Here is a 24,349-nt window from a genome sequence, read left to right as displayed (position 1 = left end):
GGATGGATCCAACGGCTGCATGCGTGCGACACGTGCAAGGAATCTTATACTGATTTGAGGGCATTTAGCTTTCGAAAAAACCCAACGGCCAGCGTCGCTTTTCCCGCTTGCTATTGGCCCCCTCCATCAACGGAGCTAGGGTTTATAGAGATAGAGCAGAGGCGATGAGGAGATCGTCGCCAATGCTGGTCGCCAGGCGCACGCCGTCCCCTTCCTCCTCTTCGATCTCCTCTGCCACCGCTTCCGGAGCTACATTGTCGCAATCTCGATCGCTGCCGGCGAGCATTCACCCGCAGCAGCTGGGCACGAGCGAGGAATCGGCCGCTAACGGTAGCATTGCGCCAGCTCCAGCTCCTCCCCATTCCTCCGAGGCTAGGGTTTTCAGGCGGGCCGTTTCGGTCCCGGATCGTATCATGCCGGCTGTGGCAGGAGTGCCCGATTCCATGGACATCGACGAGGAGAGCGTCAGGAACGCCATTCTCTCTCGGATGCAAGCCGAGGAGAATGGCCGCTCCGCGAGGCGATTGAGGTACGATAAGCTCTCGCGATCGGAGGATCAGGTGGTGAGACGTAGCGGAGAAGCCATGGCCTTTTCCATGCGAAATGGTAGTGCTAAAAAGCAGCGGGGCGATGCGGTGCGTGAGAGAAATGGTGGCAATGGTGGTGGGAATGTGGAGGTGCCTTGCGAGCAGACTGTGGAGGGGAATGTGCTGAGGCAACCGGTTCCTGTGGCGGTGAAGGTTGAGCCCGTGGAACCGGAGAGCGATCCAATCCAGCTCAAAGCCAGTCCAGTCCAGAAGAATTCTCGTCAGTTCAAGCAGAAGGCCACCGAGCTGTTTGCTTCGCTGCCGTCGTCTTTTTCATTCGGTGGACGCGCCAGTAGCGTCAATGGATCGCCCTCTTTTCATTCCAGACCTCCGGGAAGAGGTGAGGGTGTTTGTCTAGTCTCGAGTGTAAGTTTAGACCATGACGATTTAGGCTTTGATTTGAAAGCCTTGTCTTTCTTTTTCTCTTTGACATTTACGACGTCTTTTACAGATCAAAGTTCACACAAGGAGGACTGGATGCAGCTTGTCAGTAAGTGTTTCGATTGCGATGATCCATTCCTGTGACCTTTTTTGATTCTGGCAGTGAACGTGATACTGTGGCGCGATTTCTCGACGTCGTCGCTCATTTTTGGAGCTGGCGCTTTTGCCATTTTGTCTGCCTCGCTTATGCAAGATATCCATTTGAAGTGAGTGATTCTATTCTGAAGCTTTTTGCTAAATCGTCCCGTTTTGCAGCATTGTCACGACTCTGTCGTACTTGGCATTGACGTATTTATCGGCTGTTTTCTTCAGAATTAACATTCTGAGAAGGTTCTCCACCAAAGTGCTGTCACACTAACTTTTGAAATGGTCCGTGTAGAGCGCCGTCTTCTTCAAGCGATTCCTGGAAGATAAGTGAAGCCGCAGCGTTGGAGCTGACAAGAGGCGCACTGCCAGCTTTCAACGCCGTGCTTTTTAAGTTTTCGCAGCTATTCTCTGGTGATCCGGGGACGACGCTCAAGGTTTTTTGGTAGTACACGCTCCAAATCTCTGTGATACTTGTGTTTTTGCAGGTTGCCGCAACTCTGTGGTGCGTAGCTCATGTGGGGTATTGGATGTCACTGTGGAATATCTTCCGACTTGGTAAGCGCTGTCGCCTTTCCATCTCGCAGTCGCATGATCCCGTATGCTGTAGCGTTCTTTGGAGCCTTCCTTGTGCCAAAGTTCTACGTGTCGTACACGGCTCAGCTCCACGAAAAAGGTGAGAGCATTGACTCCGTGGTCCGTGTTTTCCTCGTTGACAAACACATCAAATGCAGGGATTCATCTCGTGTCCCACTTCAGTTCCGGCTGGGAGAGTTGTCCTCACAAGAAAATGGTGGCCGGGGTTGCTGCTGTTCTCATTTGGAAATTTCTCTCCACGTCTTCAAGGTTTTGGATCGGTATGGTCTTCGTTTGGTTTCTAGCGCAGGGATTTATGTCTCGTGTTTTGCAGCATTCTTCTCTCTAGTGGCATTCAAGCAGTACCAGAACTATCGCTCGGAAGTTCCCTGCGAGGCCATAAAAAAGGAACACTAGGAAGGATAAATTGAACGTATATAATCGCGTTATTAGCGAGATTGTTCCGTTGCCGGGACTTGAACCCGGGTCGCTCGGGTGAGAGCCGAGTATCCTGACCAACTAGACTACAACGGATTTACTCCCTGCAGTTTTGAAGAAAAGCCAAATGGAACCACTACTTTGAAACTTTCTTGAGTGACGTCCATGTAGACTGAAAGCTATGGTTCTCCAGAGAGTTGAACTTTGGAAGAAAGTGTGGAACCAACGATTCCCTTTCTCCTGAGCAATAATGCAGCATCTCTTGTCGTGACAAAGAGCTATGGCTTCTCTGGCGCTCCAGCAAGTGTGTCTTGTGATCTCCATTGCAGCCTTCGTAGTTTTCTTGATTGCGAGCACTCACGATGATACGTCCTTCGCCACCTCGTACTCCAAAGACCACACAATGGTAACGACTATTCACTGAAATGCGAGTGGAACTCTCGAGTAACTTGGCTTTCCTTGGCAGCAGCAAGGCATGGCGATCACGCCTGGAAACCATCGCGAGGCCGTGCTCGCAAGCGCGAGCGACGGAGGTAAAAATGTGATCTTGGCGAGCTTGAACAAGGCATGGGCGGAAGAAGGGGCGCTCCTTGATCTCTTCCTTGGAGGCTTTAGATCCGGGAACAAGACCGCTGAATTGCTGGAGAATCTGGTGCTCGTGAGCCTCGACGAGGTTGCTCACCAGCGCTGCCTCGCGATCCACAAGCATTGCCTCCTCCTCGAGACCGGCGGCGTGGATTTCTCGTCGCGGGAGGCCCTGTTTATGTCGCAGGATTTCGTCTGGATGATGAAGCGCAGAGTGGAGTTCCTCGGGGAAGTTCTCGAGCTGGGATATAATTTCATCTTCACGGCAAGATCTGGCACTTTTCCTCGATGATCTTTTGAGAAGAAATTCCTTGCAGGACTTGGACGTTCTTTGGCTCCGCAATCCTTGGAACCATCTCAATCGCGGCGCTGCCGACATCGCAGTCTCGTGCGACGTATTCCATCGAGGCAATGCGAGCAGGAGCAAAGCAAACACGGGATTCATCCACGCCAGGTCCAACGCCAGGACGATCAAGCTCTACAAATTCTGGGCGTCGCGGATGGAGCAGCAGCCGGGCAAGAACGAGCAGCAGGTTTTCAACGCGTTTCGATCGTCCCCGGAGTTTGGCGCGCTCGAAATTCGTGTAGATTTCCTGCCGACATCACTGTTTAGCAACTTCGGGGACGTCGGGGCGCGCGACATGGGCAAGATCGTCACGATGCACGCCAATTGCTGCAAGGGCATGACGGCCAAGCTGGCCGATTTGAAGCTCACGATGGAAGATTGGCAGGATTTCATGGCGTCGCCCATCCAGGAAAAGAGATTTCGATTCAGAGCGCCAGATAGCTGCAAGAGATCGTGGGAGAAGAAAATCCCCATGTAATGGTTCCATGGAAATATAGTGACGCCATTGTCAAACCAGGAGCCCTAATTTGCGGCAGGGTTTAAGCGGGGAGCGATCGCGGCGGGGGCGCCCAGCGAGGGCCGGCGCGCGGCCGGATCAGCCACATTGCAATCGCGGAGGTAGATTTCGCCATAGATCTTTGCGTCTCCGCTATTAGGATGGCCGGGCCGTGGCTGGCCCGCCGGGTTCTCCCAGATTACAGCAGCTCTAGCTTGCATCTGGCGCCTCCGCCCAGGAGCTCCCACTGCTTCGCGAATTCGTCGACATTACAGTGTAGATTGGTGAGAGGGGTAGCATGGATTGGATGTATTTCGAATGGGGCGGCTACTGCGGTGGTTTCCACGACGCAGGAGGAGCTTGAGCACAGGAAATCGTCGCTCCACGACGTGAATCGCCAGGCACTGGAGGTTGGAGATGGCGAGAAGAGTTTCGCGGATGGGCTGACTTGCGTGATGAAGTTTGGGGGCTCTTCTGTGTCGTCTGCGGCGAGGATGAAGGAGGTTGCGACGCTCGTGCAAAGCTTTCCGGGTGAAAGGCCTGTGCTAGTTTTGTCGGCCATGGGAAAGACTACGAACAACTTGCTTGCGGTATGGACTTTCTCTCTTCTAGAAAAACTTATCAACTTCTAAGTTCTTTTGTGCAGGCTGGCGAGAAGGCCCTCCATTGTGGAGTTCCAATGACTTGCTACATTGAAGAGTTTTCTGTGATCAAGGATCTCCATGTTCGTACTGCCAAGGAACTTGGTATTGACCAGGCTGTGTTTTCAGGTAAACTTTCGTCTCCGGTTTTGTTTTTCCATCTTGTTTTCTCGTTTTGTTTCTTACCTTGTTCTCTTTTATCTTCCTAGATTTGTTCGAGGAGCTTGGCATGCTCCTTACAGGCATCGCGCTGATGAAAGAGCTGACCCCCCGCACGCAAGACAACCTCGTCTCATTCGGCGAGCGCCTGTCGACGAGGGTTTTTGCGGCATACCTCAACAAGATTGGAGTCAAGGCGAGGCAGTACGATGCTTTTGAGGCGGGGTTTATCACAACTGACGAGTTTCGAAATGCGGAGATCCTGGAGGCAACTTATCCGGCGGTGGCGAAGCGGTTGCACGAAGACTGGAGGAGAGATCAGGCAGTGCCAGTGTTCACGGGCTTTCTGGGAAAGGGAGAGAAAACTGGTGCCATCACCACCTTAGGAAGAGGTGGAAGCGACTTGACGGCCACGGTGATAGGAAAAGCTCTTGGCTTACGGGAAGTCCAGGTGTGGAAGGATGTCGATGGAGTGCTAACTTGCGACCCCAACGTCCACTCTCTCGCGGTTCCAGTTCCATGCCTCACATTCGACGAGGCTACAGAGCTGGCGTACTTTGGTGCCCAGGTGCTACACCCACAGTCGATGAGGCCCGCGCGAGAGGCCAACATTCCAGTCCGCGTGAAGAACTCCTACAATCCACACGTTCCTGGAACACTCATCACGAAGAAGCGTGATATGAGTGAGGTAAGAACAAGTTTCCAAGGATTTTTGCTTACAAAATTGTGTTTTTCCCCATAGACACTGCTTACAAGTATTGTTCTCAAGCGAAACATAACGATGCTGGACATCGTGAGTACGAGAATGCTGGGCCAGGTTGGTTTCCTGGCGAAAGTTTTCTCGACTTTCGAGGAGCTGGGGATCTCCGTGGACGTGGTGGCGACCAGCGAGGTTAGCATCTCGCTGACGCTGGATCCCATTAAGATCTGGAGCCGCGACTTGATCCAGACAGAGCTGGACAACATGGTGACCAAGCTCCGCAAGATTGCAAAGGTGAAGCTGCTACAGAAGCGCTCCATCATCTCGCTGATTGGAAACGTGGAGCGCTCCTCCCTTGTGCTCAAGAAAGTTTTCTCGGTGTTTGAGGAGCTGGGAATCAAGGTCCAGATGATCTCACAAGGTGCTTCCAAGGTAAAAGTTCTTCCTTTTGTTCTTGCTCGATCGACCATCCTTTTGCTTTGACAGGTGAATATCTCGTTGATAGTGAATGATTCGGAGGCCGAGCGCTGCGTCAGGGAGCTCCATTCTGCGTTTTTCGAGCAGGAGATCGCAATTAGCAAGGATCTTCCGGCTGGCATTTTATGATCCGGAATTTTGACAAACTGACTGGAATTTTGTACTCTATCCGACGGTTAAGATTGTCTGGGGATAAACCCTAAACCTTGTGCCAGAGGTAGGAGACGAATGTGAGAGTCGCCATCGCGGTTACGGCTGCTCTTCCCAGCGATGGGAGACATCACAGGTTAGATCAGCGATCCATACCGAGTCATGGTTGTGTGGCGAGTTCTTGGCACGCAGCGGCATCAGCGAGTGAAGGACTTAGGGCGGCTGCTCCAGGCAGGGAGGGTTCTTGGCAGTGGTGCCGCTGGATCGGGTCGTGCCCCATGTCAGGGCATCGTAGCATTGGGATTGGTGCCTCTGGCGAGGAATGTGGGTTCTTCCCCGCAGGTATTTCAAGCTCCGGGCGCTCCCGACGATCCGGAGAGCTCAGTCCCCAGGAAGAAGTCCATCTTGGGACTGGATTTCCTGTCCAAGCTTTTCCATCGCAACCAGGTATCGCCGGCCGCGGTGCAAGAGGTAGAGCAAGAGGCTCAGGCGGAGGAGGTAGAGGGCGATCCGGCCTTGCATGCTTACTCGCAGGAGGAGGCGGAGCTCCTCCAGACCCAGGAGGATGGAGCTTATAGATTGGAAGAGACCGAGAATGGAGTGGAAGTAGCTGGGATCCAGGGAGAGGTTCTTGAGCCAGTGGAGAATTCTCTGGAGGAGAGTGCTGTGGAGGTAGAAAGTGTTGTGGAGGCGAGTGCTGTTGGGGAGGAGAGTGCCGTGGAGGTGGAAAGTGTTATGGAGGAGGGAGGAGAACTTTCGCATGAGGAATCGGTAGTGGTGGAAGCCACCGTCGACGCTGGAGCTGGAGAAGCTGCGACGTCCACTACAACTAAGAAGAGCCTAGAGGAACTCTCAGCGAGTGTCCACGAGTTTATCAAGGGATTGCCACCCGCCGAAGTTCTAGCTCCAGTTGTGCCAAGTGCTCCTGCCCCTCCAGCCCCTACTCCGCCAGCTCCTGCTCCACCAGCTTCCGCTCCACCAGAAGCTGCAACGAAAACTGGTAGTCCTTCGCCTGCCAAAGCGAAGCCAGCTGCGTCTCAAAGTACTACGGAGAAGCCCAAGGGTGAAAAGCCAGAGACCGCGAAGAGTGAGAAAAAGGAGGAGAAACCCGCGACCCCGGCAGCAGCAAAGCCAGCAACTGAGAAGCCGAAAGCAGCAGCAGCAGGAGCAGCAGCAGCGACTACCAAAGTTGTGCCTTCAAAGGTGGCGAAGAAGGCCGCCACGTCGAGCAAGCCGGGGACTCCTTTGGCGGACACCGCGGTTTTCGAGTTTCTTCGTTCAAAGATCCGGGAGACTGGAGATAAGACTCCTCCAGATGCTGCGAAGCCTCCCTCGTCGCCGAAGCTTTCACCTCGGTTTGATCCATCTTCGCCGTCCGCGGAGAAGACAAACGCAGCTATTAACATGCTCTTGGAGAGCGTAGAGAAAGGTGGCAAGTCTCCATCGCCAGCCGCACCCATATTTGAGGCTCTAAATGCAAAGCCGGAAGAAACAGTGGAAGCGTCGCCGGCAACTCCACCACCTTCTCTGCGCCTCTCTTTGTCTACTCCAGCCGCCGAGCCTGCTCCGATGGACGCCAATGCTGTAGCGGACGAGCTGAACAACCGCCTGACGGAAGGAAAGGTTCCCGAGGCCATTGCTCTTTTCGAAGATTGGCGAACGAAGATCAATCCTGTCACGCTCGAGTGCAACAAGCCAGACCGGAGGCTGTATAACCTTTACATGCAGGCGAAGGTGAAGCACGAGGCCAACTTTGCGGAGCTCCAGGAGGTGGTGACTGAGATGGAGGAGTCGGGCCTTCCACGTGACTTAAACGGCTACAACATTCTCATTCGCGCTCTGTTTCGCAAGAAGGATTCAGCCATGGCCGAAAAGCTTCTCGAGCAGTAAGTAAGCTCTTCGTTATCTTTGTGGCACTATGCTACTGGTTTTAACCGTGCAGAATGGAAAAGGAGGGGCCACATGCACAGCCCGACGCTGACTCCTACAACTTGGTCGTGGTTCTGTGTGCACATGACCGCAAAGTCTTGGCGGCTACGAAGTACGTGAAGGCCATGCTTGACAAAGGCTTTGAGCCCAGCAGGACAACGATAAACGAGGTAGCTCTGGCCACTGCCCGTTCTCATCAGACGAAGCTTGCGGCCTCTCTGTTGAAAGATCTCAAGGTGAGACCCTGGAAGAGTTATGCCATTGTATCTGATGAGAATGTTTTCTGTCTTGGTCAGGCTGGAAAACTGCCTCTCCCGATGCTGAACACTTGCGCGGAGCTGCTGATGGCCGCGAGTGAAGTTGATGACAACGAGTGCGCTCGCCTTGCGTTAGCTGCTATCACTGAAAGGCCCATGGCGAAGTTCGGTCCGAAGATGATATTGGACGAAGGCACTATGATAGCTGTTCTGGGAACAGCCGCAAGAACAGGTGATACAGCTTTATGCAACCATGCTTGGGAGGCTCTCGTTCACCACACCCAAGGAATCGGGAAAACCCCGTCCGTGGAGGCGTATCTTGCTCGCATCCATGCCCTCGCTCTGAGTGGAGATATGTCAACAGCTTTTAGAGCAGTCTGGGAGCTCGAGGTCCATCACGGGCGGAAGCAAGACAGCGATACGGAGGCCTTTTCGCCGTTTACGTCGCTAAAGTCGCTTGCTTCGGCGTGCTCACGAGGTGGCGCGGCAGCTTTGGATGCGGTAAGAGTTATTCCTATCCTTGTCATTGCTTTCAACACTTCTTTCATGTCTCTCTCTTTTTGCAGGCTTATTACAAGCTGGAAGAGGCGCACACGAAAAAGCAAGGTGTGTCTATAGCTGCCATCAACTGCGTTATTCAGGGGTGTGCCAACCTCTGGGATTCTGAGCGTGCATACCAGACGTTTGAAGCGATCGAGAGCGTGTTTGGCCTAAGGCCCGATATTCACTCCTGCAATGCGCTGCTGCATGCGCTGGGAAGAACGAAGATGGTTAGGCCGGCTTTTGTTTTCATGCTACAGGCTAAGAGCGTCTCTAACTCCCGTTTGTTGGTGTTGCTGTATAGACGGAGGACGCTCTGAGGGTGTACGACTACATAAAGGAGGCGGGATTCAAGCCAGACAAGTGGACTTACATGCTTTTGGCTGACGCACACATTGTGAACCACGATGCAAATGCGGCACTGGACGTTCTCCAGACCATGGTACAGGCAGATTTCTTTTCGATTTCTGATTGTCAGCGCGGCCTTTTTGCGTGGCAGATTGAGAACCACCACCGCCCGTTTCGTCAAACGACTCTCAAGGTGTGGACACGTTGCAAGCAGCAGGACGACAACGATGCGCTGGACCGGTTGCGCAAGATGGAGGAGGCGCTCGACTACCGCCAGTCTTTCTTTGCGAACGCCAGGCGGAAGATGTTGCTGGACGTTATCAAGGGAGACCGGCCACCCCCGCCGGTGGGAATGGACTCTCGCTAGGCGAGGAAAAGCTTGGTTGGAGGGGCGAGGGGTGGGGATCACACAACGCCACCATCGCCAAACAGCAGCAGCAGCAGCAGGAGAAGAAGAAGCTCATCACGCAAACAAGAGGTCTGTACAGCTCCCATGTCAGTGTTTGATGACAAAGGCTCTTCCGCGGGTCCCAAAACAGGAATAAGATGCTTCGAAGAACAGAGACGCAGACGCTTGTCACAGGATTGGATTGCGATCTTTAACAATCTTTGGTGACATCTTGTTTCTTTTTCTTGGTGATTTTTTTTTTTTCACTTGGTCTCCTCCGCCGTGATCCATCCCTCCCAGGGCAGGAATTTGGCCGCTTTCAAAGATCTGTGACGTGATCAATGAAAAGGACTTTGGAAGTTTTCTTTTCTGGAAGAACACCGCCATGGCGCCACCTAAACACCAGGAGAAAAAGGAGTGGTAGCTTTGGAAGTTGTTCTTCGAGGACCAAGTAGACTAGAAAAGAAATATATACGTATATAAAACTTCCATCTATCTATCCAGTCCTTGATTGAAAGTGGAACTTGGTTGGACTGCAAGGGAATCAAAGTGGGGTCTTTCTAAGAGTGTCGAGAAGGATGGGTGATCTATCCGTGACCGACCACAAAAGAAAAGATGGTGGTGGTGATGCTCTTCCTCTTTTTCTTTCTCGACCCCTTTGGTGATAATTACAGTGGCAATCCCTCCCCTCTTTCCGCATTTCATTTACACGCCTTGAAAAGCTGCTGCCTGCTGCTGCTGCTGCTGCTGCTGCTGCTGCTCCCCTTGTCTACATATGCGCCACTACTGAGACACCTTGACGACCACTCGAACTATTTCTCCCCATGCCCACCTATAGCTATAGCTCTGCTTCTGTGTTTTCTTTTTTGGTTTTCCTCGCTCCCATCTGAAAGATTTGATCCCTGCCTTGTTCTTAGCCAGAGCAGGAAAAGGGAAAAGGAACCTTGTGTGGGAGCTGGACGAGATCGCTGCTCTGCCGAGAGCCTCAGAAGGCCCGGGGCTTGTGGCAGAGCCAAAACTTGGACAGCCTCGACGACCTCGTCTGCTGTGATTCTGTCGTGGACGAGTGCTGCAGCATGGACCACATAACTTGGACGTCCTCGTAAGCGCACAGCTGAACGTCGTCGTAGAGCATCCCAATTCCGCGCCGGCCTGGAAAGACGAAACAGAAGCTTTAGAAACGAGAGAAGATCAGATTGGAATCACGAACAAAGCGATACAAATCAAGAACAAAAGCCAGCGACAGCAGTACCAAGAGCGACAAGGAAGAACCAGGAACGAAAAGTACAGTCTTGAGGTGGTGCAAAAGCTCAAAGATCTACGCATTGACGGATTCAAGGATGATATTTTTCCTACTTCGGAAAAAGGTATCAAAGGAAGAACACGTACCGCGCTTGTTGTGCTGAATCCGGAGAACCACCACCTCCCATGCGCGGCGCAGCGGCATTAGGATGACTTTGCAAATCCAACCCATGAAAAAATCTCCGACCGCGAGGAACCCTGATCCTGATCTAGAAGGCCACCATCCCAAAATTGGTCGATCGCTCACCTCCCCTTATTAACAGGGAAAGGAAGAAGAGGAGAAGCTGACCGCGCGCTAGCGGCTGGCTGCCACGGACAAGAATGGATGATCCTGGGGAGTATTCTATGGCGATTCTCTGCGGCTCACAGATGGGCGAAGATCTCCGGAAAGAGAATGTGGATGCTCCCCAGCTAAGCTATGCACGCGCTCCGGAGCGCGAAGGGGGAAGAAAGAGGACGAGGGAGAAGAAAAGAAAGAGAGCCGCGAGCTTCCTTTCCCTAATCAGACAAAATACACGGGGCTCTATTCTTTGCCGGTAGGTCGGCACCGTCGGATGCCGGATCTAGCGGTCCTAACAAGCAACGGCGATAAGCGCGCCACGCAGGACACTGGGTATTGGGCCACGTGCTCATGCTCGCCTTTTCTCTGGTCGCTATCTAGCCGTCCATCTGGTACCCTATGGACGGCGACATCTTTGTATAAAGCTTATAGCATATTTAATACAACTAAGAACACTTTTTTTCAGACTGCCTTGGCGAAACCAATGCGTTTGTTCCCGAAATCAAACACCGTATGGTATACCCCCATGAACACATCACCGAGAATCCTGTTGATCCAACAAAACCAAACGTTTTAGAAAGAAGTACTAGAGCAAATTAAAAGGGGGAGAGAGAGAGAGAGTGAAAAATGAATATATGAGAGAGCGAGAGTGAAAAATGAATATCTGAGAGAATGCAAGAGAGCTACAGCTACAGTGAAAAATGAATATATGAGAGAGAGAGAGAGAGAGAGAGAGAGAGAGAGAGAAAGAGAGAGTACCAGATTGGGCCGGCTGGAGGAGGGACGTCCATTCCTGTAAAGCCACTAATGCACTGCGCCGCTGCTCCCTCTCCAACTTGCAAGATGTACTGACGAGAGAGAAGAGAGTGAGAGTCAGCAGCAAGAACACAAATGGACGACGGCATGAGACTGGCGTCACGCATCCATCACCTGTTTAGGCGTCAGCTCGAACGTTTGATTTGCGATGGTGAATGAGACGTTCGGGAGGGAGGAGATTTTCGCGCACTCAACAACGGACTGGCCATTCGGGCTCGGCAACCGTTCGCATAGCTGCAAATACACGAAGTAATCGAAACCATCGCAGCAGGAAGGTTGTTAGCTATGGTTTCCGCATAAATACCTGATTGAGGTAGTCCTCAATCTGTTGCTTGGTACGGTTTTGCCTGAGCTGGTTCTGGACCCAAACAACAGCCATCTCGCAGACGGAGCAAAGCACGTCGTCTCCAACCTTTTGATTTTCCTTGTCCAGCACACTCGCAATATGTGGGCTGCAGAAGAGAGGAAGGAACTGGTCAGCAACAGTTTCAAGGAGAAATTGAAAACGGCATGTACTTGTCATTACGAAGAGAGCAGACTCCAGCTTGAGCACATACTCTGTCGGGCGTCACCTACGAGACAAGACAGTCATGAGTACAAAGAGGCCAAAGCTTACTAACCTGTGCAAGAAGAAGTTCCACAATCAAGTCACCATACTGAGCAACGACCATCTTACACTCCTCGCTGACGAGCCCTGTAGCCCCGATAGCTTGGTTGATTTGAGCCACAATACCCTGTCAAAACAACAACTGTTAGATGGCTGCTTTTGGCTTGTAACATACCGTAGGACCAGCAAGCAGTGAAGTTCCAGAATCTGCAATTGCAGCACATCCTTTAGCACAGAACCCTGCAAACATAAATCCATTAAGAATTAGTGCATATAGCAAGCCATTATGATATAACCTGTGCTCTGGCCATCCACAGCCACATCTCCCATGTTGAACTGCCAGTATCCCTCTCTGGTAACTGGTGTATAAACATGTTTTCCCTTAAAGCGATCCTTGTTGACTCCACCGAACACGATTTCACCGCCGTCCTCCTCATCCGAGGCATCGCGATTCAGCCAGAAAGAGAAGACTGGTTGCGATATCAGTTTCTGGGCTAGCATATTATACCTGCAATAAAGATCCACTAGAAAATGACAAAGTAAAGTAACTCTTCACATACCAGACGGGAGTAACCTGTCCCTTGGAAATCGCTTTGAATCCAAGTCCAAGGATGCCATCAAACTTGGCAACGAGGAAAACAAGCCCAGGCTCACTTGTTGATTCCGCAAATGTCTACAACAAGCATAGCAAAAGCTATATAGCGATCATAAGATCGATAACTTTGCAAACCTGATCTTTAACCACGACGTCACCAATGGTCACATAATCCGTGCTCAAAAATCCAGCCATCTGCCCAGTTCCATACTGGATAGCAATCGAAGTACCTACGAGCCATAGATTGGATTAGACTCTAAAAAAAAAAAAGGTAGAACTAGTTATACCATCGGGCTTGTAAGTACTCGATTTCCTGGACTTGTAGCGATGGTGCAACCAGCACGCTGGCTATAGAAGACAAAAACAATAAAGTCAACTTAGGATCACTTCCAAGAGAAGAAAACTTTGGACTTACAGAGAAAATGCATCGCGAGGAAGGCACCCACAAATTGGAGCTCCCAGTGTCGAAGATAACCGTGAACACCTGCGGCGGGCTGCCAATCCCAATCTCACCATAGTACTGCGCGTCGAGATAGTTCCTGAGCGGCTCGATATCCGGGACGCTGCCGTTCTTGGTGAGCGAATTCGCGTCGCGCACATTGTGGAAGCCAAGAGCGTGTGCTTTGCGAGGGACGGACTTCACAGCTAACCTCAGGCGCTCGGCCGTGAGCGGCCTCTTCTTGAGCGGCACGACCTCCACCGCCGTGACGGCGATCAAGCACGACAAGCCCCACACCGCGAGAAGGAGCGCCCCGGAAACCCTAGCTCCCGCCATAGCGATATCTCAAAGCTCCGCTTCCTCGTTCTTATATATTCCCCATTAGCAGCAACGTGGATAGTCCGGAGAATATACCTCTTAATAATCGCCGAGCATCTATCTAGCATAAGCCCTAAACCCCGAGAGCAATGCAAGCTCTCGGCTATGGCGCCTCTCTCTAGAGCATCCCCGACATTCCATCTCCCGGCGGTCGCTTGCGGTACTGATTTTGTGGATAGATCGTTTGGCAGCGACGTCCAGAGGATAAATGCAGGCTCTAGGAGTAGATTTCGAGCTCGCCCTAGCGCGCAGCTGAGTAGTGACGACCAATCGGTGCCGGAGCAGTCGTGGAATCAAATGCTGAGAGCCGCGCTGAGCAGAGATTACGGGAATTTTGTCCAGGGTCTAAAGGCCGACGCTGGGGTGGATGGAGAGAAGATTAAGGAGGTCGTGACTGCTCGGTACAAGGAATTACACGAGAATGCGTCTCACGTCTTTGACAGAGCGGCGTCAACAGCGCAAGATGCTAGAGGAAGATAAGGTGAGGAGCTGCTCGAGGATTTCAGGCTTAAGGTATGGCCTCGAATCGTAGCCTGGCACCAATGGGAGCGATCGAAGGTATGATTTCTCTGGCAGATTGATGTTGATTCTCAAACCAGTATTGTTTTTGGTTTTGTTTCTCAGAAGTTGGATGCTCAACACATTGGAGCGCTTGTTCTGTACCTTCTCCTGGTCATTGGTTCCTTCCGAGGTCTCTACGTAGCGGCAACCACACCTCGGCTAAGCAAAAGAGAGGCCAAGGAATTGACTGAAGCGTACTTAGAGGCAACGATTCCAGAACCAACATTGGAAAACGTTCGCAAGTAAGCTAGATTTGTCTCGAAGACGTCTTTTGATGGATCTGTTGTTTTGTTTGGAATAGACTGGAGAAGCTTCAATGGCGAGAAAATATGCCTGGCGGTGTTCGCGTACGAAAGCATCTACTGCAACCCGATGGGAGTTATCGTCACGATCCTTCGTTCGTTGGAGAGCACGCGTGGGACGATGATAGCAATGAAGCAGCGGCAGCGCAAGAATTGAACAAAGGTGCCGAAGGTCACGAAAACCGATATTTCGATTCCCTCCTGATTGTCTTCCTTGATGACACTGATGCGTTAACAAGCTGTTGTCCTCTTGGACAGCGAGGAGATGGCCAAGGATATTGCTGAGAAAAAAGAAGAACCGGTTATTCCTCCGCAATGTTTCTGGGCTGCCTGAAGGTGGTGGAAATACAGGCCGAAGATGCCGTACTTCGATTTTTTTGAGAAAGTGCAGAGAATGGAGGTAAGCATTAGCAAGGAAAGGATTGTTCTATAATGCACCTAGGATTTTTGCAGGTGCAAAGTGCCGTATTTAGCCAATACCGGACTCGGTTCTTCGTGACAATGAAAGAAGGAATGAAAGAATCTAAACGGTGACCATCCCAAAATTGGTCGATCGCTCCCCTCCCCTTATTAACAAGGAAAGGAAGAAGGGGAGGAGGAGCTGACCGCGTGCTAGCGGCTGGCTGCGGACAAGAATGGATGATCCTGGGGAGTATTCTATGGCGATTCTCTGCGGCTCACAGATGGGCGAAGATCTCTGGAAAGAGAATGTGGCATTGTTGGTCCTGACTGCGTTCGGCCGGAATCCCAACCGCTGCTGAACGCAGTCGGCCGAACGCAGTCGGACAGCTCCATTTGGTGATTCCGTATGGCGATTATAATGGCAATCGTGCTTGCAATGGCTAGATTTCTGATGTTGCTGTGGCTATCGCCATCGCCACTGCATCTCCACTGCTTTGCTGGTTCTCCTGCTGCTATGGAGCAATCCATCCATCCACGAATGCCCAGCCCAGCAAACCTACATCAAATCTGACCAAGAGGGCTATAGGAGCTGCGTGTGTAGGGCGACACTCTCCAGTCGGTTGGCCTCCGCTTTCAGGCCTTGCAAATCGCCCATGCTTGAACTGTAATTTTTGCCTTAAAATGGAAATAAGGATTCCAGTGATTTCAAAGATTTGATTCTAGCAATTTTAGCAATTTTGGTAACAATGGCACTCGATTGGGCATGGTCCCATGTTGCCAAGCTTAACAAAGGAGTTAGGTGTTGAAAATGTAATTATTTATGGATGGAAAGTTTGATGGTTTATGATGCATAGCTCTATGCACAATATTATACATGCTTTGAATCCTTTGTACCTTAAGCAAGGTTTAAATGCTGAAGTAAGAAGTGATTGGACAGATTACTTATCAATCTATTATTATGGGGACATTCAGTTAGAAGAGAAGTTGAATGAGCAATTCAATATGTTTGAACAAAGAATTGGAAGAGCTATCAATTAAGACTTGCCAAAAAGCAAAACAAAAATGAAATTCTTAGTTTTTTATGGGAATCCTATAAATATAAGATGCTTGAGTTTAGGAAGTTAACACTTCATTTATTGAGCCAAAGAATATGTTTTTTTTCCATGTGAGCAAACTTAGAATAGTTGGAACTTAATCAAAACCAAATGACACAATCGCTTACTTCTGGAGAACTTCAAGAAATTGGTTTATGTGCATAGTAAAACCAAAGTGGTAGATTGTGTTGAAAATGAAGGAATAAAATTCTTAAATATTAATCTCGACACAATTGCAATCGAACCACAATGGATTAGAATTGTAAAAATGCAAATTAGGCTTGAATCTCTTGGTATAAAAGATTTAACTAAAGAAAATCATCTAAATGAGGATGTGATTGTTAAAAAAGATGCCAAAGATGTCAAAGAACTTGCCACAAATGTTGAAAAAGATGAGTAATAATTAGTTTGGTTTGGTTTAATGCTTTACTTTGCTTTAGTTTGGTTTAGTTTAATGCTTTGGTTTTTCTACTTTTATTAATGTGGTTTTACTAAAAATATTTCTTTTTTTATAAAAAAAAATTTATGAACCATTCAACCATTTGGCACTTTCATGGCCAGTCGATAACCACAGTTGATCAGTTGACTGATCGTTATTTAGAATGCTTGGGACTAACCTTGATATAAACACTTCCTAGTTAAGCCATGCACACACTTTAAAGCACGAAGGGGGAAAAAAAAGAATGGAAAAGAAAGAGAGCTGCAAACTTTCTTTCCCCAATCAGAAAAAATGGCTCTATTCTTTGCCAGCATCTGGGCACCGTCAGATGCCGGATTTAGCGGTCCTAACAAGCAACGGAGATAAGGGCGCCACGCAGGACGCCGGGGATTGGGCCACGTGCTCGGGCCTCTGGTCGCTATCCAGCCGTCCATCTCGTACCCTATCGACGGCAACATCTTTGTATAAAGCTTATAACATATTTAATACGATTAAGAGTCTTTTCAGACTGCCTTGGCGAAACCAATGCGTTTGTTCCCGAAATCAAACACCGTATGGTATACCCCCATGAACACATCACCGAGAATCCTGATCCAACAAAACCAAACGTTTTAGAAAGAAGTACTAGAGCTACAGCAAATCAAAGGGGAGAGAGAGAGAAGAGAGAGAGAGAGAGCTAAAGCTACAGTGAAAAATGAATATATGAGAGAGAGCGAGTGAGAGAGTGAGAGTGAAAAATGAATATATGAGAGAGAGAGAGAGAGAGAGAGAGAGAGAGTACCAGATTGGGACGGCTGGAGGAGCGACGTCCATTCCTGTAAAGCCACTAATGCACTGCGCCGCTGCTCCCTCTCCAACTTGCAAGATGTACTGCCGAGAGAGAAGAGAGTGAGAGTCAGCAGCAAGAACACAAATGGACGACGGCATGAGACTGGCGTCACGCATCCATCACCTGTTTAGGCGTCAGCTCGAACATTTGATTTGCGATGGTGAATGAGACGTTCGGGAGGGAGGAGATTTTCGCGCACTCAACCAAGGACTGGCCATTCGGGCTTGGCAACCGTTCGCATAGCTGCAAAACACGAAGTCATTAGAATCATCGGAGCAGGAAGGTTGTTAGCTACATAAATACCTGATTGAGGTCAATCTGTTGCTTGGTAGGGTTTTGCCTAAGCTGGTTCTGGACCGAAACAACGGCCATCTCGCAGACGGAGCAAAGCACGTCGTCTCCAACCTTTTGATTTTCCTTGTCCAGCACACTCGCAATATGTGGGCTGCAGAAGAGAGGAAGGAACTGGTCAGCAACAGTTTCAAGGAGAAATTGAAAATGGCATGTACTTGTCATTACGAAGAGTGCAGACCCCAGCTTGAGCACATACTTTGTCGGGTGTCACCTACGAGACAAGACAGTCATGAGTAAAAAGAGGCCAAAGCTTACTAACCTGTGCAAGAAGAAGTTCCACAATCAAGTCACCATACTGAGCAACGACCATCTTACACTCCTCACTGACGAGCCCTGTAGCCCCGATAGCTTGGTTGATTTGAGCCACAATACCCTGTCAAAACAACAACTGTAGATGACTGCTTTTGGCTTGTAACATACCGTAGGACCAACAAGCAGTGAAGTTCCAGAATCTGCAATTGCAGCACATCCTTTAGCACAGAACCCTGCAAACATAAAACCATTAAGACCTAGTGCGTATAGCAAGCCATTATGATATAACCTGTGCTCTGGCCATCCACAACCACATCTCCCATGTTGAACTGCCAGTATCCCTCTCTGGTAACTGGTGTATAAACATGTTTTCCCTTAAAGCGATCCTTGTTGACTCCACCGAACACGATTTCACCGCCGTCCTCCTCATCCGAGGCATCGCGATTCAGCCAGAAAGAGAAGACTGGTTGCGATATCAGTTTCTGGGCTAGCATATTATACCTGCAATAAAGATCCACTAGAGAATAACAAAGTAAAGTGACTCTTCACATACCAGACGGGAGTAACCTGTCCCATGGAAATCGCTTTGAATCCAAGTCCAAGAATGCCGTCAAACTTGGCAAAGAGGAAAACAAGCCCAGGCTCACTTGTTGATTCCGCAAATGTCTACAACAGGCATAGCAAAAGGTATGTAGCGACCATAAGATCGATAACTTTGCAAACCTGATCTTTAACCACGACGTCACCAATGGTCACATAATCCGTGCTCAAAAATCCAGCCATCTGCCCAGTCCCATACTGGATAGCAATCGAAGCATCTACGAGCCATACATTGGATTAGACTCTACAGAAAAAAAAAAAAAAAAAGTAGAACTAGTTATACCATCAGGCTTGTAAGTACTCGATTTCCTGGACTTGTAGCGACGGTGCAACCAGCACGCTGGCTATAGAAGACAAAAACAGTAAAAGACAATAATAACACCAAACCAAGCTCTAGAAGCAAAACTACTAGTCAGTCGAGACTCCAGGAAAAAAAATAATTCCAGTCAAACTAAGGATCACTTTCAAGAGAAGAAACCTTTGGACTTACAGAGAAAATGCATCGCGAGGAAGGCACCCACAAATTGGAGCTCCCAGTGTCGAAGATAACCGTGAACACCTGCGGCGGGCTGCCAATCCCAATCTCACCATAGTACTGCGCGTCGAGATAGTTCCTGAGCGGCTCGATATCCGGGACGCTGCCGTTCTTGGTGAGCGAATTCGCGTCGCGCACATTGTGGAAGCCAAGAGCGTGTGCTTTGCGAGGGACGGACTTCACAGCTAGCCTCAGGCGCTCGGCCGTGAGCGGCCTCTTCTTGAGCGGCACGACCTCCACCGCCGTGACGGCGATCAAGCACGACAAGCCCCACACCGCGAGAAGGAGTGCGCCAGAAACCTTAGCTCCCGCCATAGCGATATCTCAAAGCTCCGGTTCCTCGTTGTTATATATTCCCCACTAGCGGCACGTGCTGTAGCGGTCAATACGTAAAACAAAGTGAAGCGGGACAATGACATGGACGGCAGGAAAAATGGTTTGTGGGCGATGGAACGTCTTGGGAGGCAGCAGCAGGGGCAAGAAGAAGGGGTTGTGGGAGCTAGGGCAGAGGGGGAGGATTGGGAACAACATGATGAGCAAGGGTGATCAAGATTTGAGCACAATAATGGCTATCCTAGGCTTAGCCATGTCCATTTTAGAGTTAGTTTTTTTGAGGAGGTAGTGATAATAAAGTTATGAAAAAAATACCATTATGAAATCTTTGTTGTTGCAAAAATGTATTTAAAATATAATAGGAAAACAGTTTAAAAAAAAAACTTTGGCTCAATGAATTGAAGTTAACTTGCATTGCAGAAATATTTAGAACAAATTTAATCATTAGATGTAGTAATGTTAAATTAAAAACCATTGCAAAATTTTACTAAATAAAAAAAAAACCAAAGAGAAAATGAAAAGTACTGAAATCATAGTTACATATACATAGATCCCATGTTAACATTAAAGAAAAACCCTCTCCTTTTTAGACATTAAGAAAAAACTAGTAAAATTTTAAAACTACTGTGAGTGCTTGGAATATGCAAAGGAAGATAGAAAATGTGCATATCAATTAACTTATATACAGGAGTAAGTGGTCTGGATTGAAACTAATCCGATGGCTACCAAAATCCCACTACACTAATATTAGTATATAGTATCGTAGCCATACACTTAACCCTCAAATCATCCCCTTCTCTCGAAATAATGGAAGACTATTAGGGTTTTCTTGTAGATGGGCTGGGATCTTGTAGTGCATGTGATCATGGGATGAGATTTGGATATACTGTCACCGTGGATCCTTGAAACCTTGGGGGATAAATGGGGATAAAATAGCCACTAAAGGCTTTCTCATCAAGCAATTGCCCTTTTTTTAGTTGGCTTAAGGGAAGAAAGATAAGGTGCGTTATAGTTCGTATCAGAGAAAATGGCACAAGTTCGATTCCCATTGATTAGTGGCTACTTAAAAGTATAATATACCCTTGAGTAAGGTATATTCCTACCCCTAAATATGAAATCGTACATATTGAGCATCCATGCGTACGTCCTTCCTCTTGTGTGGAATATCCACGGATGAAGGTATCCACCGTGGGACTGCGGTACGGGTGGATGACTAGTTGCTTCACATGGAATAAGATTTGGATATACTAACAATAGTATATAATAGTATATAATTTTGATTTGTTAGTCAATAGTCAATGAGGACATTGACATCTCTGAAGGGGGGTGAGTGTAGTGCATGTGATCATGAGATAAGATTTGGATATACTGATAGATGGTCTACACAATGGAAGGATTGGTAGATTCAGTGCGGAAATGGAGGTACTGGTTCCCCTTGGCTCAGTAGGGGTTGTTAGTCAATAGTCAATGATGTGATCATGGGATAAGATTTGGATATATTGATAGCTAGTCTACACAATGGAAGGATTGGTAGATTCAGTGCGGAAATGGAGGTGCTGGTTCCCCTTGGCTCAGTAGGGGTTGTTAGTCAATAGTCAATGAGGACATTGACATCTCTGAAGGGGGGGTGAGTGTAACACATGTGATCATGGGATAAAATTTAGATATACTGTCATCGTGGATCCTTGGAACCTTGGGGGATAAATGGGGATAAAATAGCCACTAAGGGCTCTCTTATCAAGCAATTGCCCCTTTTCCAGTTGGCTTAAGGGAAGAGAGATAAAGTGCACTACAGATTTGAAAGAACGTTAGGAGGAGGCATAAGTGGATTTGTAGGTGGTATTAACTATTCTTGATTCCTTTGTATGAAGCGTTTACATGCACAATCTCTGGAGGATCGGCCTCCTGAATGTTATGCCAAACCTCATAAACTTGTAGTCCAACTTGCCACAACACCCAATACGGTCGTTTCCACTGTGCAAGGAGCCCCTTAGATAAACCATATACTTGTCAGGAATCCCCCAATTCTTGCCACATTCCTGACTCTCGCCGGATTCCTGACCTGCAGACCACATTCCTGATTCTCGAGACACTTCCCTATTCCTGACTCTCGAGACATTCTTGACTCTCGAGACACTTCCCTATTCCTGACTCTCAAGACACTTCCCGATTCCTGAGTCTCGAGCCACATTTTTGATATTGATGTGGCGCCTCCTCGACCTCAGCTATATTTAGGCCGTCCTCGATCCAAGAGTGGTGGAGCTTCATCAACCTATAGTATATATAGGTTAGCCTTGTTCCATTTCTCCACAATCTGAATCAACACCAATCTAAGACCTCTTCTTTGTTTTCACTAGCTTTTTCTCTTTGTCTTTAGCATTTTCCAGTCTTGATCTTGTTGGGGGTCTTGACAGTTTGATTCAGATTGTGTTTTTTGCTTTTCTTTTAGCTCGCTTTGATTCTTTGATTGCCTTTGTCTTTTTCCCCCTTTCTTTTCTTTCTTCTTGCCAATGGAGTCTCCAAGCCATCCTGATTTCTTTGCCGAAGTCCTTGCAAAAATCCAGTCTGAGAATACCGAGCTGAAGGTGACCCTTCTTCGCATGCAACAGGAGCTTGCTTCACTTTCGGTTCAAGGATCCAGCAAAGTTCCTGAACCGAAGGTGAGTTTCCCGGCAAAATTTTCAGGCAAGCGTTCGGAGCTTCGTGGATTTTTGAACCAAATGGAGCTGATCTTTGCACTTCAACATCGGCGGTACCCCACTCCCGAGTCTCAAATCAGCGCGATTGGGACGTTGCTCGAGGGTGCAGCTTTGTCATGGTTTTCTCCTCTTCTGGAGAAGAGCATGAAAGGGGTCGTGGTTTCGGAGCTGATGGATCTTCAATTGTTCAAAGAGAAGCTCAAAGCATGTTTTGGTGAGACGGATCGGGTTCGGGCTGCTACCACAAAGATGAGACGTCTCTCTCAGGGGTCTCGTCCTGCTTCGATCTACGCTGCAGAGTTCCAACTCCTTGCCTTGGACACTCAGTGGGATGAGCGGGCCTTGATTGACCAATTTCGTTTCGGCCTCAACAACGGTGTCAAGGATTTGTTGCTCACCATGGAGGATCCCAAGGACCTGTCGGATGCCATCAACAAAGCTGTTCGATGTGACAATGGTCTCTTTGAACGTCGTCAGGAAAGTCGCCGCGCCGCTGTTTTTCCGTCCCAGACTCAGGAATCCCAGCTTGAGTCTTCGGGGCATAGTCCTGAACCTACTGCTCCGGTCCCGATGGATATTTCTGGTACTCCCCGACTCATTAGAGGGAAGTTGAGTCCTGCTGAGAAGCAACGTTGAATATCTCATAATCTTTGCCTCTACTGTGCTGATCCTAATCACAAAGCAGCTGTGTGTCCCAAGAAGCCTCCCTAATTGCTCGAGTTCACTTTGCCTCAAAGTCCACCTCTGTTGCAGTCGGGAAACGACCCTGTCCAAACAGAGTAGGAGCTGTCTGTTTGGACTCCCTGAATAAAAATCACTTTTCTTCCTAATCAAGCTCCTTACCACCTTTCATCAAAGCCACCACCAATTCCCGCAACTTCCGCGTCCCATGTCTCCTTTCTTTCACCGGACAATCAGGACTCAAGGCTTTGGCGCTACTGGACTCGGGTGCAACTTCCTGCTTCATGGACACGGACTTTGTTGCCCGACATCACGTTCCTCTTTCTCCTACCATACGGGATCTGAGGGTTGAAGGCATCGGCGGGCATTTTGTGTCTCCATCTTCTAGACTTAGGGAAACGTTGCCCGTTCGAGTACACATTGGGTCCACCGTCACCGATATCGCCTTCAACATCATCAACAACAAGTCCTCCTCTGTGGTGCTCAGTCTTCCTTGGTTCCAACTACATCAGCCTCAGATTTGTTGGAAGGACTTACAGCTCATCTCTCCCACATCACTATCTCCCACGGCTTCCCCTGCTGTTCATCGAGTCCGAATCAGGAAAAGTTCCCTAAACTCAAATCAGGGTTCTGTTCCTGACTCTACGAAGTTTTCACCCTCTTCTTTTTCCTCTCTTCCATCTTACACTGGATAGTATCCTCGTCTCATCATTCCATTTAGTCATACACCTCCTCCTATCTCCACAATCACTATGCAAGAACTCCTTCATGAAGAACCTGTTTTCCTTTTTGCTTTGCATGTTTTTCTTGTCAGTCTTCCTAAGAAGTATCATGATTTTGGGGATGTGTTTGACAAGAAAAAAGCTAGTGTACTGCCTGCTCATCGGCCTTATGACTGTCCCATTGATTTACAGGAAGGAGCGTCGCCTCCGTGGGGGCCTATCTACGGGTTATCCCCGTTCGAGCTTAAGGCCCTCAAAGAGTACGTGGATGAGAACCTTGCCTCAGGGTTTATTCAGCATTCGCAGTCCCCGGCTAGAGCGCCTGTCTTCTTTGTCAAGAAGAAGGATGGGAGTTCGCGGCTAGTCATCGATTACCGAGGTTTGAACAAGGTGATTGTTCGGAACCGTTATCTGCTGCCCCTGATCTCGGACCTGTTGGAACGCCTTGGCGGTGCCCACTTCTTCACCAAGATTGACCTCCGTGGCGCATACAACCTGATCCGGATCCGGCCTGGTGATGAATGGAAGACTGCGTTCCGAACCCGCTATGGCCACTTCGAGTACATTGTCATGCCATTTGGCTTGACAAATGCTCCAGCAGTTTTCCAACACATGGCGAACGACGTCTTTCGGGAGTTTCTTGATCAGATGGTGATCGTCTACCTCGATGACATCCTCATCTACTCAAGAACTCAGGAGGAGCACGACGAACATGTACGCATAATTCCTGAGTCAGTTTGACTTTGTTATCAAGTACAGACCTGGAAAGCTTCAAGGCCTTCCTAATGCTCTTTCAAGGCGCTCCTATCTCAGTCTCAGGCCTGGTAATCCTGCCTTCGATCAACAGGATCAAATTATCCTCGGTCCTGATCGGCTTCAAGTTATGGCAATTTCCCTGGCCCCTCAGGACTCCTCCTTGATGGATGCCATCAGAAACGATCTTCAATCCGATGATCTCACCAGCGACATTTCCCCCATCTTCAGGCT

At 49.0% G+C, this 24,349-nt stretch overlaps 8 protein-coding genes, 1 long non-coding RNA gene and 1 other non-coding gene across 13 annotated transcripts; 6 read left to right on the top strand and 4 right to left on the bottom strand.

Annotated features, from left to right (window-relative positions):
- The first annotated feature begins 87 nt into the window (after positions 1 to 87).
- Positions 88 to 2,243, top strand: LOC112344308 (reticulon-like protein B21). Its single transcript, XM_024668758.1, has 9 exons — positions 88 to 927; positions 1,039 to 1,077; positions 1,132 to 1,234; positions 1,284 to 1,358; positions 1,408 to 1,549; positions 1,601 to 1,670; positions 1,723 to 1,788; positions 1,847 to 1,969; positions 2,023 to 2,243. The coding sequence occupies exons 1-9, from the start codon at positions 165 to 167 to the stop codon at positions 2,103 to 2,105; spliced, it is 1,464 nt and encodes a 487-aa protein (XP_024524526.1). The 5' UTR covers positions 88 to 164; the 3' UTR covers positions 2,106 to 2,243.
- On the bottom strand, positions 2,150 to 2,222 carry TRNAE-CUC. Its single transcript has one exon. It is a non-coding gene; the product is annotated as a tRNA-Glu (tRNA).
- A 136-nt stretch (positions 2,244 to 2,379) lies between the features above and the next one.
- LOC112344309 (uncharacterized protein At1g28695-like) lies at positions 2,380 to 3,570 on the top strand. Of its 2 annotated transcripts, none has more exons than XM_024668762.1 (3): positions 2,380 to 2,532; positions 2,596 to 2,976; positions 3,029 to 3,570. In XM_024668762.1, the coding sequence occupies exons 1-3, from the start codon at positions 2,407 to 2,409 to the stop codon at positions 3,533 to 3,535; spliced, it is 1,014 nt and encodes a 337-aa protein (XP_024524530.1). In that variant the 5' UTR covers positions 2,380 to 2,406; the 3' UTR covers positions 3,536 to 3,570. The 2 variants fall into 2 exon arrangements, with proteins under 2 accessions (XP_024524530.1, XP_024524528.1); XM_024668760.1 differs by having other exon boundaries at positions 2,593 to 2,976.
- Positions 3,571 to 3,590: 20 nt separating this feature from the next.
- On the top strand, positions 3,591 to 5,734 carry LOC9655692 (aspartokinase 2, chloroplastic). The gene is made up of 5 exons (XM_002964452.2): positions 3,591 to 4,143; positions 4,200 to 4,323; positions 4,404 to 5,041; positions 5,096 to 5,485; positions 5,540 to 5,734. Exons 1-5 carry the CDS (start codon positions 3,715 to 3,717, stop codon positions 5,657 to 5,659), a joined length of 1,701 nt encoding a protein of 566 aa, XP_002964498.2. The 5' UTR covers positions 3,591 to 3,714; the 3' UTR covers positions 5,660 to 5,734.
- Positions 5,735 to 5,809: 75 nt separating this feature from the next.
- Positions 5,810 to 9,384, top strand: LOC112344307 (pentatricopeptide repeat-containing protein At1g26460, mitochondrial-like). Its single transcript, XM_024668756.1, has 6 exons — positions 5,810 to 7,566; positions 7,623 to 7,845; positions 7,906 to 8,367; positions 8,433 to 8,636; positions 8,711 to 8,848; positions 8,906 to 9,384. Exons 1-6 carry the CDS (start codon positions 5,843 to 5,845, stop codon positions 9,119 to 9,121), a joined length of 2,967 nt encoding a protein of 988 aa, XP_024524524.1. The 5' UTR covers positions 5,810 to 5,842; the 3' UTR covers positions 9,122 to 9,384.
- A 217-nt stretch (positions 9,385 to 9,601) lies between these two features.
- LOC112344310 lies at positions 9,602 to 10,965 on the bottom strand. Of its 3 annotated transcripts, XM_024668764.1 has the most exons (4): positions 10,532 to 10,965; positions 10,395 to 10,460; positions 10,086 to 10,294; positions 9,602 to 10,044 (listed from the first exon to the last, which is right to left on the bottom strand). In XM_024668764.1, exons 1-4 carry the CDS (start codon positions 10,570 to 10,572, stop codon positions 9,926 to 9,928), a joined length of 435 nt encoding a protein of 144 aa, XP_024524532.1. In that variant the 5' UTR covers positions 10,573 to 10,965; the 3' UTR covers positions 9,602 to 9,925. The 3 variants fall into 3 exon arrangements, with proteins under 3 accessions (XP_024524532.1, XP_024524531.1, XP_024524533.1); XM_024668763.1 differs by having other exon boundaries at positions 9,602 to 10,294; XM_024668765.1 differs by lacking the exon at positions 10,395 to 10,460 and having other exon boundaries at positions 9,602 to 10,294.
- A 119-nt stretch (positions 10,966 to 11,084) lies between these two features.
- On the bottom strand, positions 11,085 to 13,547 carry LOC9654582 (aspartic proteinase oryzasin-1). The gene is made up of 12 exons (XM_002964055.2): positions 13,158 to 13,547; positions 13,030 to 13,090; positions 12,878 to 12,972; positions 12,708 to 12,820; positions 12,444 to 12,655; positions 12,323 to 12,387; positions 12,161 to 12,274; positions 12,057 to 12,112; positions 11,845 to 11,992; positions 11,655 to 11,774; positions 11,484 to 11,572; positions 11,085 to 11,271 (listed from the first exon to the last, which is right to left on the bottom strand). Exons 1-12 carry the CDS (start codon positions 13,515 to 13,517, stop codon positions 11,187 to 11,189), a joined length of 1,518 nt encoding a protein of 505 aa, XP_002964101.1. The 5' UTR covers positions 13,518 to 13,547; the 3' UTR covers positions 11,085 to 11,186.
- LOC9654581 (aspartic proteinase A1) lies at positions 11,085 to 19,267 on the bottom strand. The gene is made up of 13 exons (XM_002964054.2): positions 18,883 to 19,267; positions 18,676 to 18,736; positions 18,516 to 18,610; positions 18,346 to 18,458; positions 18,082 to 18,293; positions 17,961 to 18,025; positions 17,800 to 17,913; positions 17,696 to 17,751; positions 17,490 to 17,631; positions 17,310 to 17,429; positions 17,139 to 17,227; positions 16,870 to 16,945; positions 11,085 to 11,195 (listed from the first exon to the last, which is right to left on the bottom strand). Exons 1-13 carry the CDS (start codon positions 19,240 to 19,242, stop codon positions 11,187 to 11,189), a joined length of 1,512 nt encoding a protein of 503 aa, XP_002964100.1. The 5' UTR covers positions 19,243 to 19,267; the 3' UTR covers positions 11,085 to 11,186.
- LOC9655691 lies at positions 13,627 to 14,350 on the top strand. Its single transcript, XM_024668766.1, has 2 exons — positions 13,627 to 14,117; positions 14,184 to 14,350. The coding sequence occupies exon 1, from the start codon at positions 13,665 to 13,667 to the stop codon at positions 14,037 to 14,039; it is 375 nt and encodes a 124-aa protein (XP_024524534.1). The 5' UTR covers positions 13,627 to 13,664; the 3' UTR covers positions 14,040 to 14,117; positions 14,184 to 14,350.
- LOC112344311 lies at positions 14,508 to 15,276 on the top strand. Its single transcript, XR_002991649.1, has 2 exons — positions 14,508 to 14,822; positions 14,876 to 15,276. It is a non-coding gene; the product is annotated as an uncharacterized LOC112344311 (long non-coding RNA).
- Positions 19,268 to 24,349: the final 5,082 nt, after the last annotated feature.

Source organism: Selaginella moellendorffii, unplaced genomic scaffold, assembly GCF_000143415.4.
Source record: "Selaginella moellendorffii unplaced genomic scaffold, v1.0 SELMOscaffold_4, whole genome shotgun sequence".
Classification (NCBI taxonomy): Eukaryota; Viridiplantae; Streptophyta; class Lycopodiopsida; order Selaginellales; family Selaginellaceae; genus Selaginella; species Selaginella moellendorffii.
The sequence above is the reverse complement of the archived record's forward strand: the minus strand, read 5'-3'. Positions and strand labels throughout refer to the sequence as shown.

Excerpts from the sequence above, each read along its gene's own strand:
- LOC9655692 (XM_002964452.2), top strand. The coding sequence starts at position 3,715 with ATGGCCGGGCCGTGGCTGGCCCGCCGGGTTCTCCCAGATTACAGCAGC. Across the intron at positions 5,042-5,095 it reads AGAAGCGTGATATGAGTGAG|ACACTGCTTACAAGTATTGT; the intron begins GTAAGAACAAGT and ends TTTTCCCCATAG. Across the intron at positions 5,486-5,539 it reads TCTCACAAGGTGCTTCCAAG|GTGAATATCTCGTTGATAGT; the intron begins GTAAAAGTTCTT and ends TTGCTTTGACAG.
- LOC112344307 (XM_024668756.1), top strand. The coding sequence starts at position 5,843 with ATGGTTGTGTGGCGAGTTCTTGGCACGCAGCGGCATCAGCGAGTGAAG. Across the intron at positions 7,846-7,905 it reads CTCTGTTGAAAGATCTCAAG|GCTGGAAAACTGCCTCTCCC; the intron begins GTGAGACCCTGG and ends TGTCTTGGTCAG. Across the intron at positions 8,368-8,432 it reads GCGCGGCAGCTTTGGATGCG|GCTTATTACAAGCTGGAAGA; the intron begins GTAAGAGTTATT and ends CTCTTTTTGCAG.
- LOC9654581 (XM_002964054.2), bottom strand. The coding sequence starts at position 19,242 with ATGGCGGGAGCTAAGGTTTCTGGCGCACTCCTTCTCGCGGTGTGGGGC. Across the intron at positions 18,026-18,081 it reads TGTGGATGGCCAGAGCACAG|GGTTCTGTGCTAAAGGATGT; the intron begins GTTATATCATAA and ends TTATGTTTGCAG. Across the intron at positions 17,430-17,489 it reads AACAGATTGACCTCAATCAG|CTATGCGAACGGTTGCCAAG; the intron begins GTATTTATGTAG and ends CGTGTTTTGCAG.
- LOC112344309 (XM_024668760.1), top strand. The coding sequence starts at position 2,407 with ATGGCTTCTCTGGCGCTCCAGCAAGTGTGTCTTGTGATCTCCATTGCA. Across the intron at positions 2,533-2,592 it reads ACTCCAAAGACCACACAATG|CAGCAAGGCATGGCGATCAC; the intron begins GTAACGACTATT and ends TTTCCTTGGCAG. Across the intron at positions 2,977-3,028 it reads GATATAATTTCATCTTCACG|GACTTGGACGTTCTTTGGCT; the intron begins GCAAGATCTGGC and ends AATTCCTTGCAG.
- LOC112344308 (XM_024668758.1), top strand. The coding sequence starts at position 165 with ATGAGGAGATCGTCGCCAATGCTGGTCGCCAGGCGCACGCCGTCCCCT. Across the intron at positions 928-1,038 it reads TTCCAGACCTCCGGGAAGAG|ATCAAAGTTCACACAAGGAG; the intron begins GTGAGGGTGTTT and ends CGTCTTTTACAG. Across the intron at positions 1,550-1,600 it reads ATCCGGGGACGACGCTCAAG|GTTGCCGCAACTCTGTGGTG; the intron begins GTTTTTTGGTAG and ends GTGTTTTTGCAG.
- LOC9655691 (XM_024668766.1), top strand. The coding sequence starts at position 13,665 with ATGGCGCCTCTCTCTAGAGCATCCCCGACATTCCATCTCCCGGCGGTC.
- LOC112344310 (XM_024668763.1), bottom strand. The coding sequence starts at position 10,572 with ATGGGAGGTGGTGGTTCTCCGGATTCAGCACAACAAGCGCG. Across the intron at positions 10,461-10,531 it reads GATTCAGCACAACAAGCGCG|ATCTTTGAGCTTTTGCACCA; the intron begins GTACGTGTTCTT and ends GTCAATGCGTAG. Across the intron at positions 10,295-10,394 it reads GTTCTTCCTTGTCGCTCTTG|GCCGGCGCGGAATTGGGATG; the intron begins GTACTGCTGTCG and ends TCGTCTTTCCAG.
- LOC9654582 (XM_002964055.2), bottom strand. The coding sequence starts at position 13,517 with ATGGCGGGAGCTAGGGTTTCCGGGGCGCTCCTTCTCGCGGTGTGGGGC. Across the intron at positions 12,656-12,707 it reads GGACAGGTTACTCCCGTCTG|GTATAATATGCTAGCCCAGA; the intron begins GTATGTGAAGAG and ends TCTTTATTGCAG. Across the intron at positions 11,573-11,654 it reads TCGAGCTGACGCCTAAACAG|TACATCTTGCAAGTTGGAGA; the intron begins GTGATGGATGCG and ends CTCTCTCGTCAG.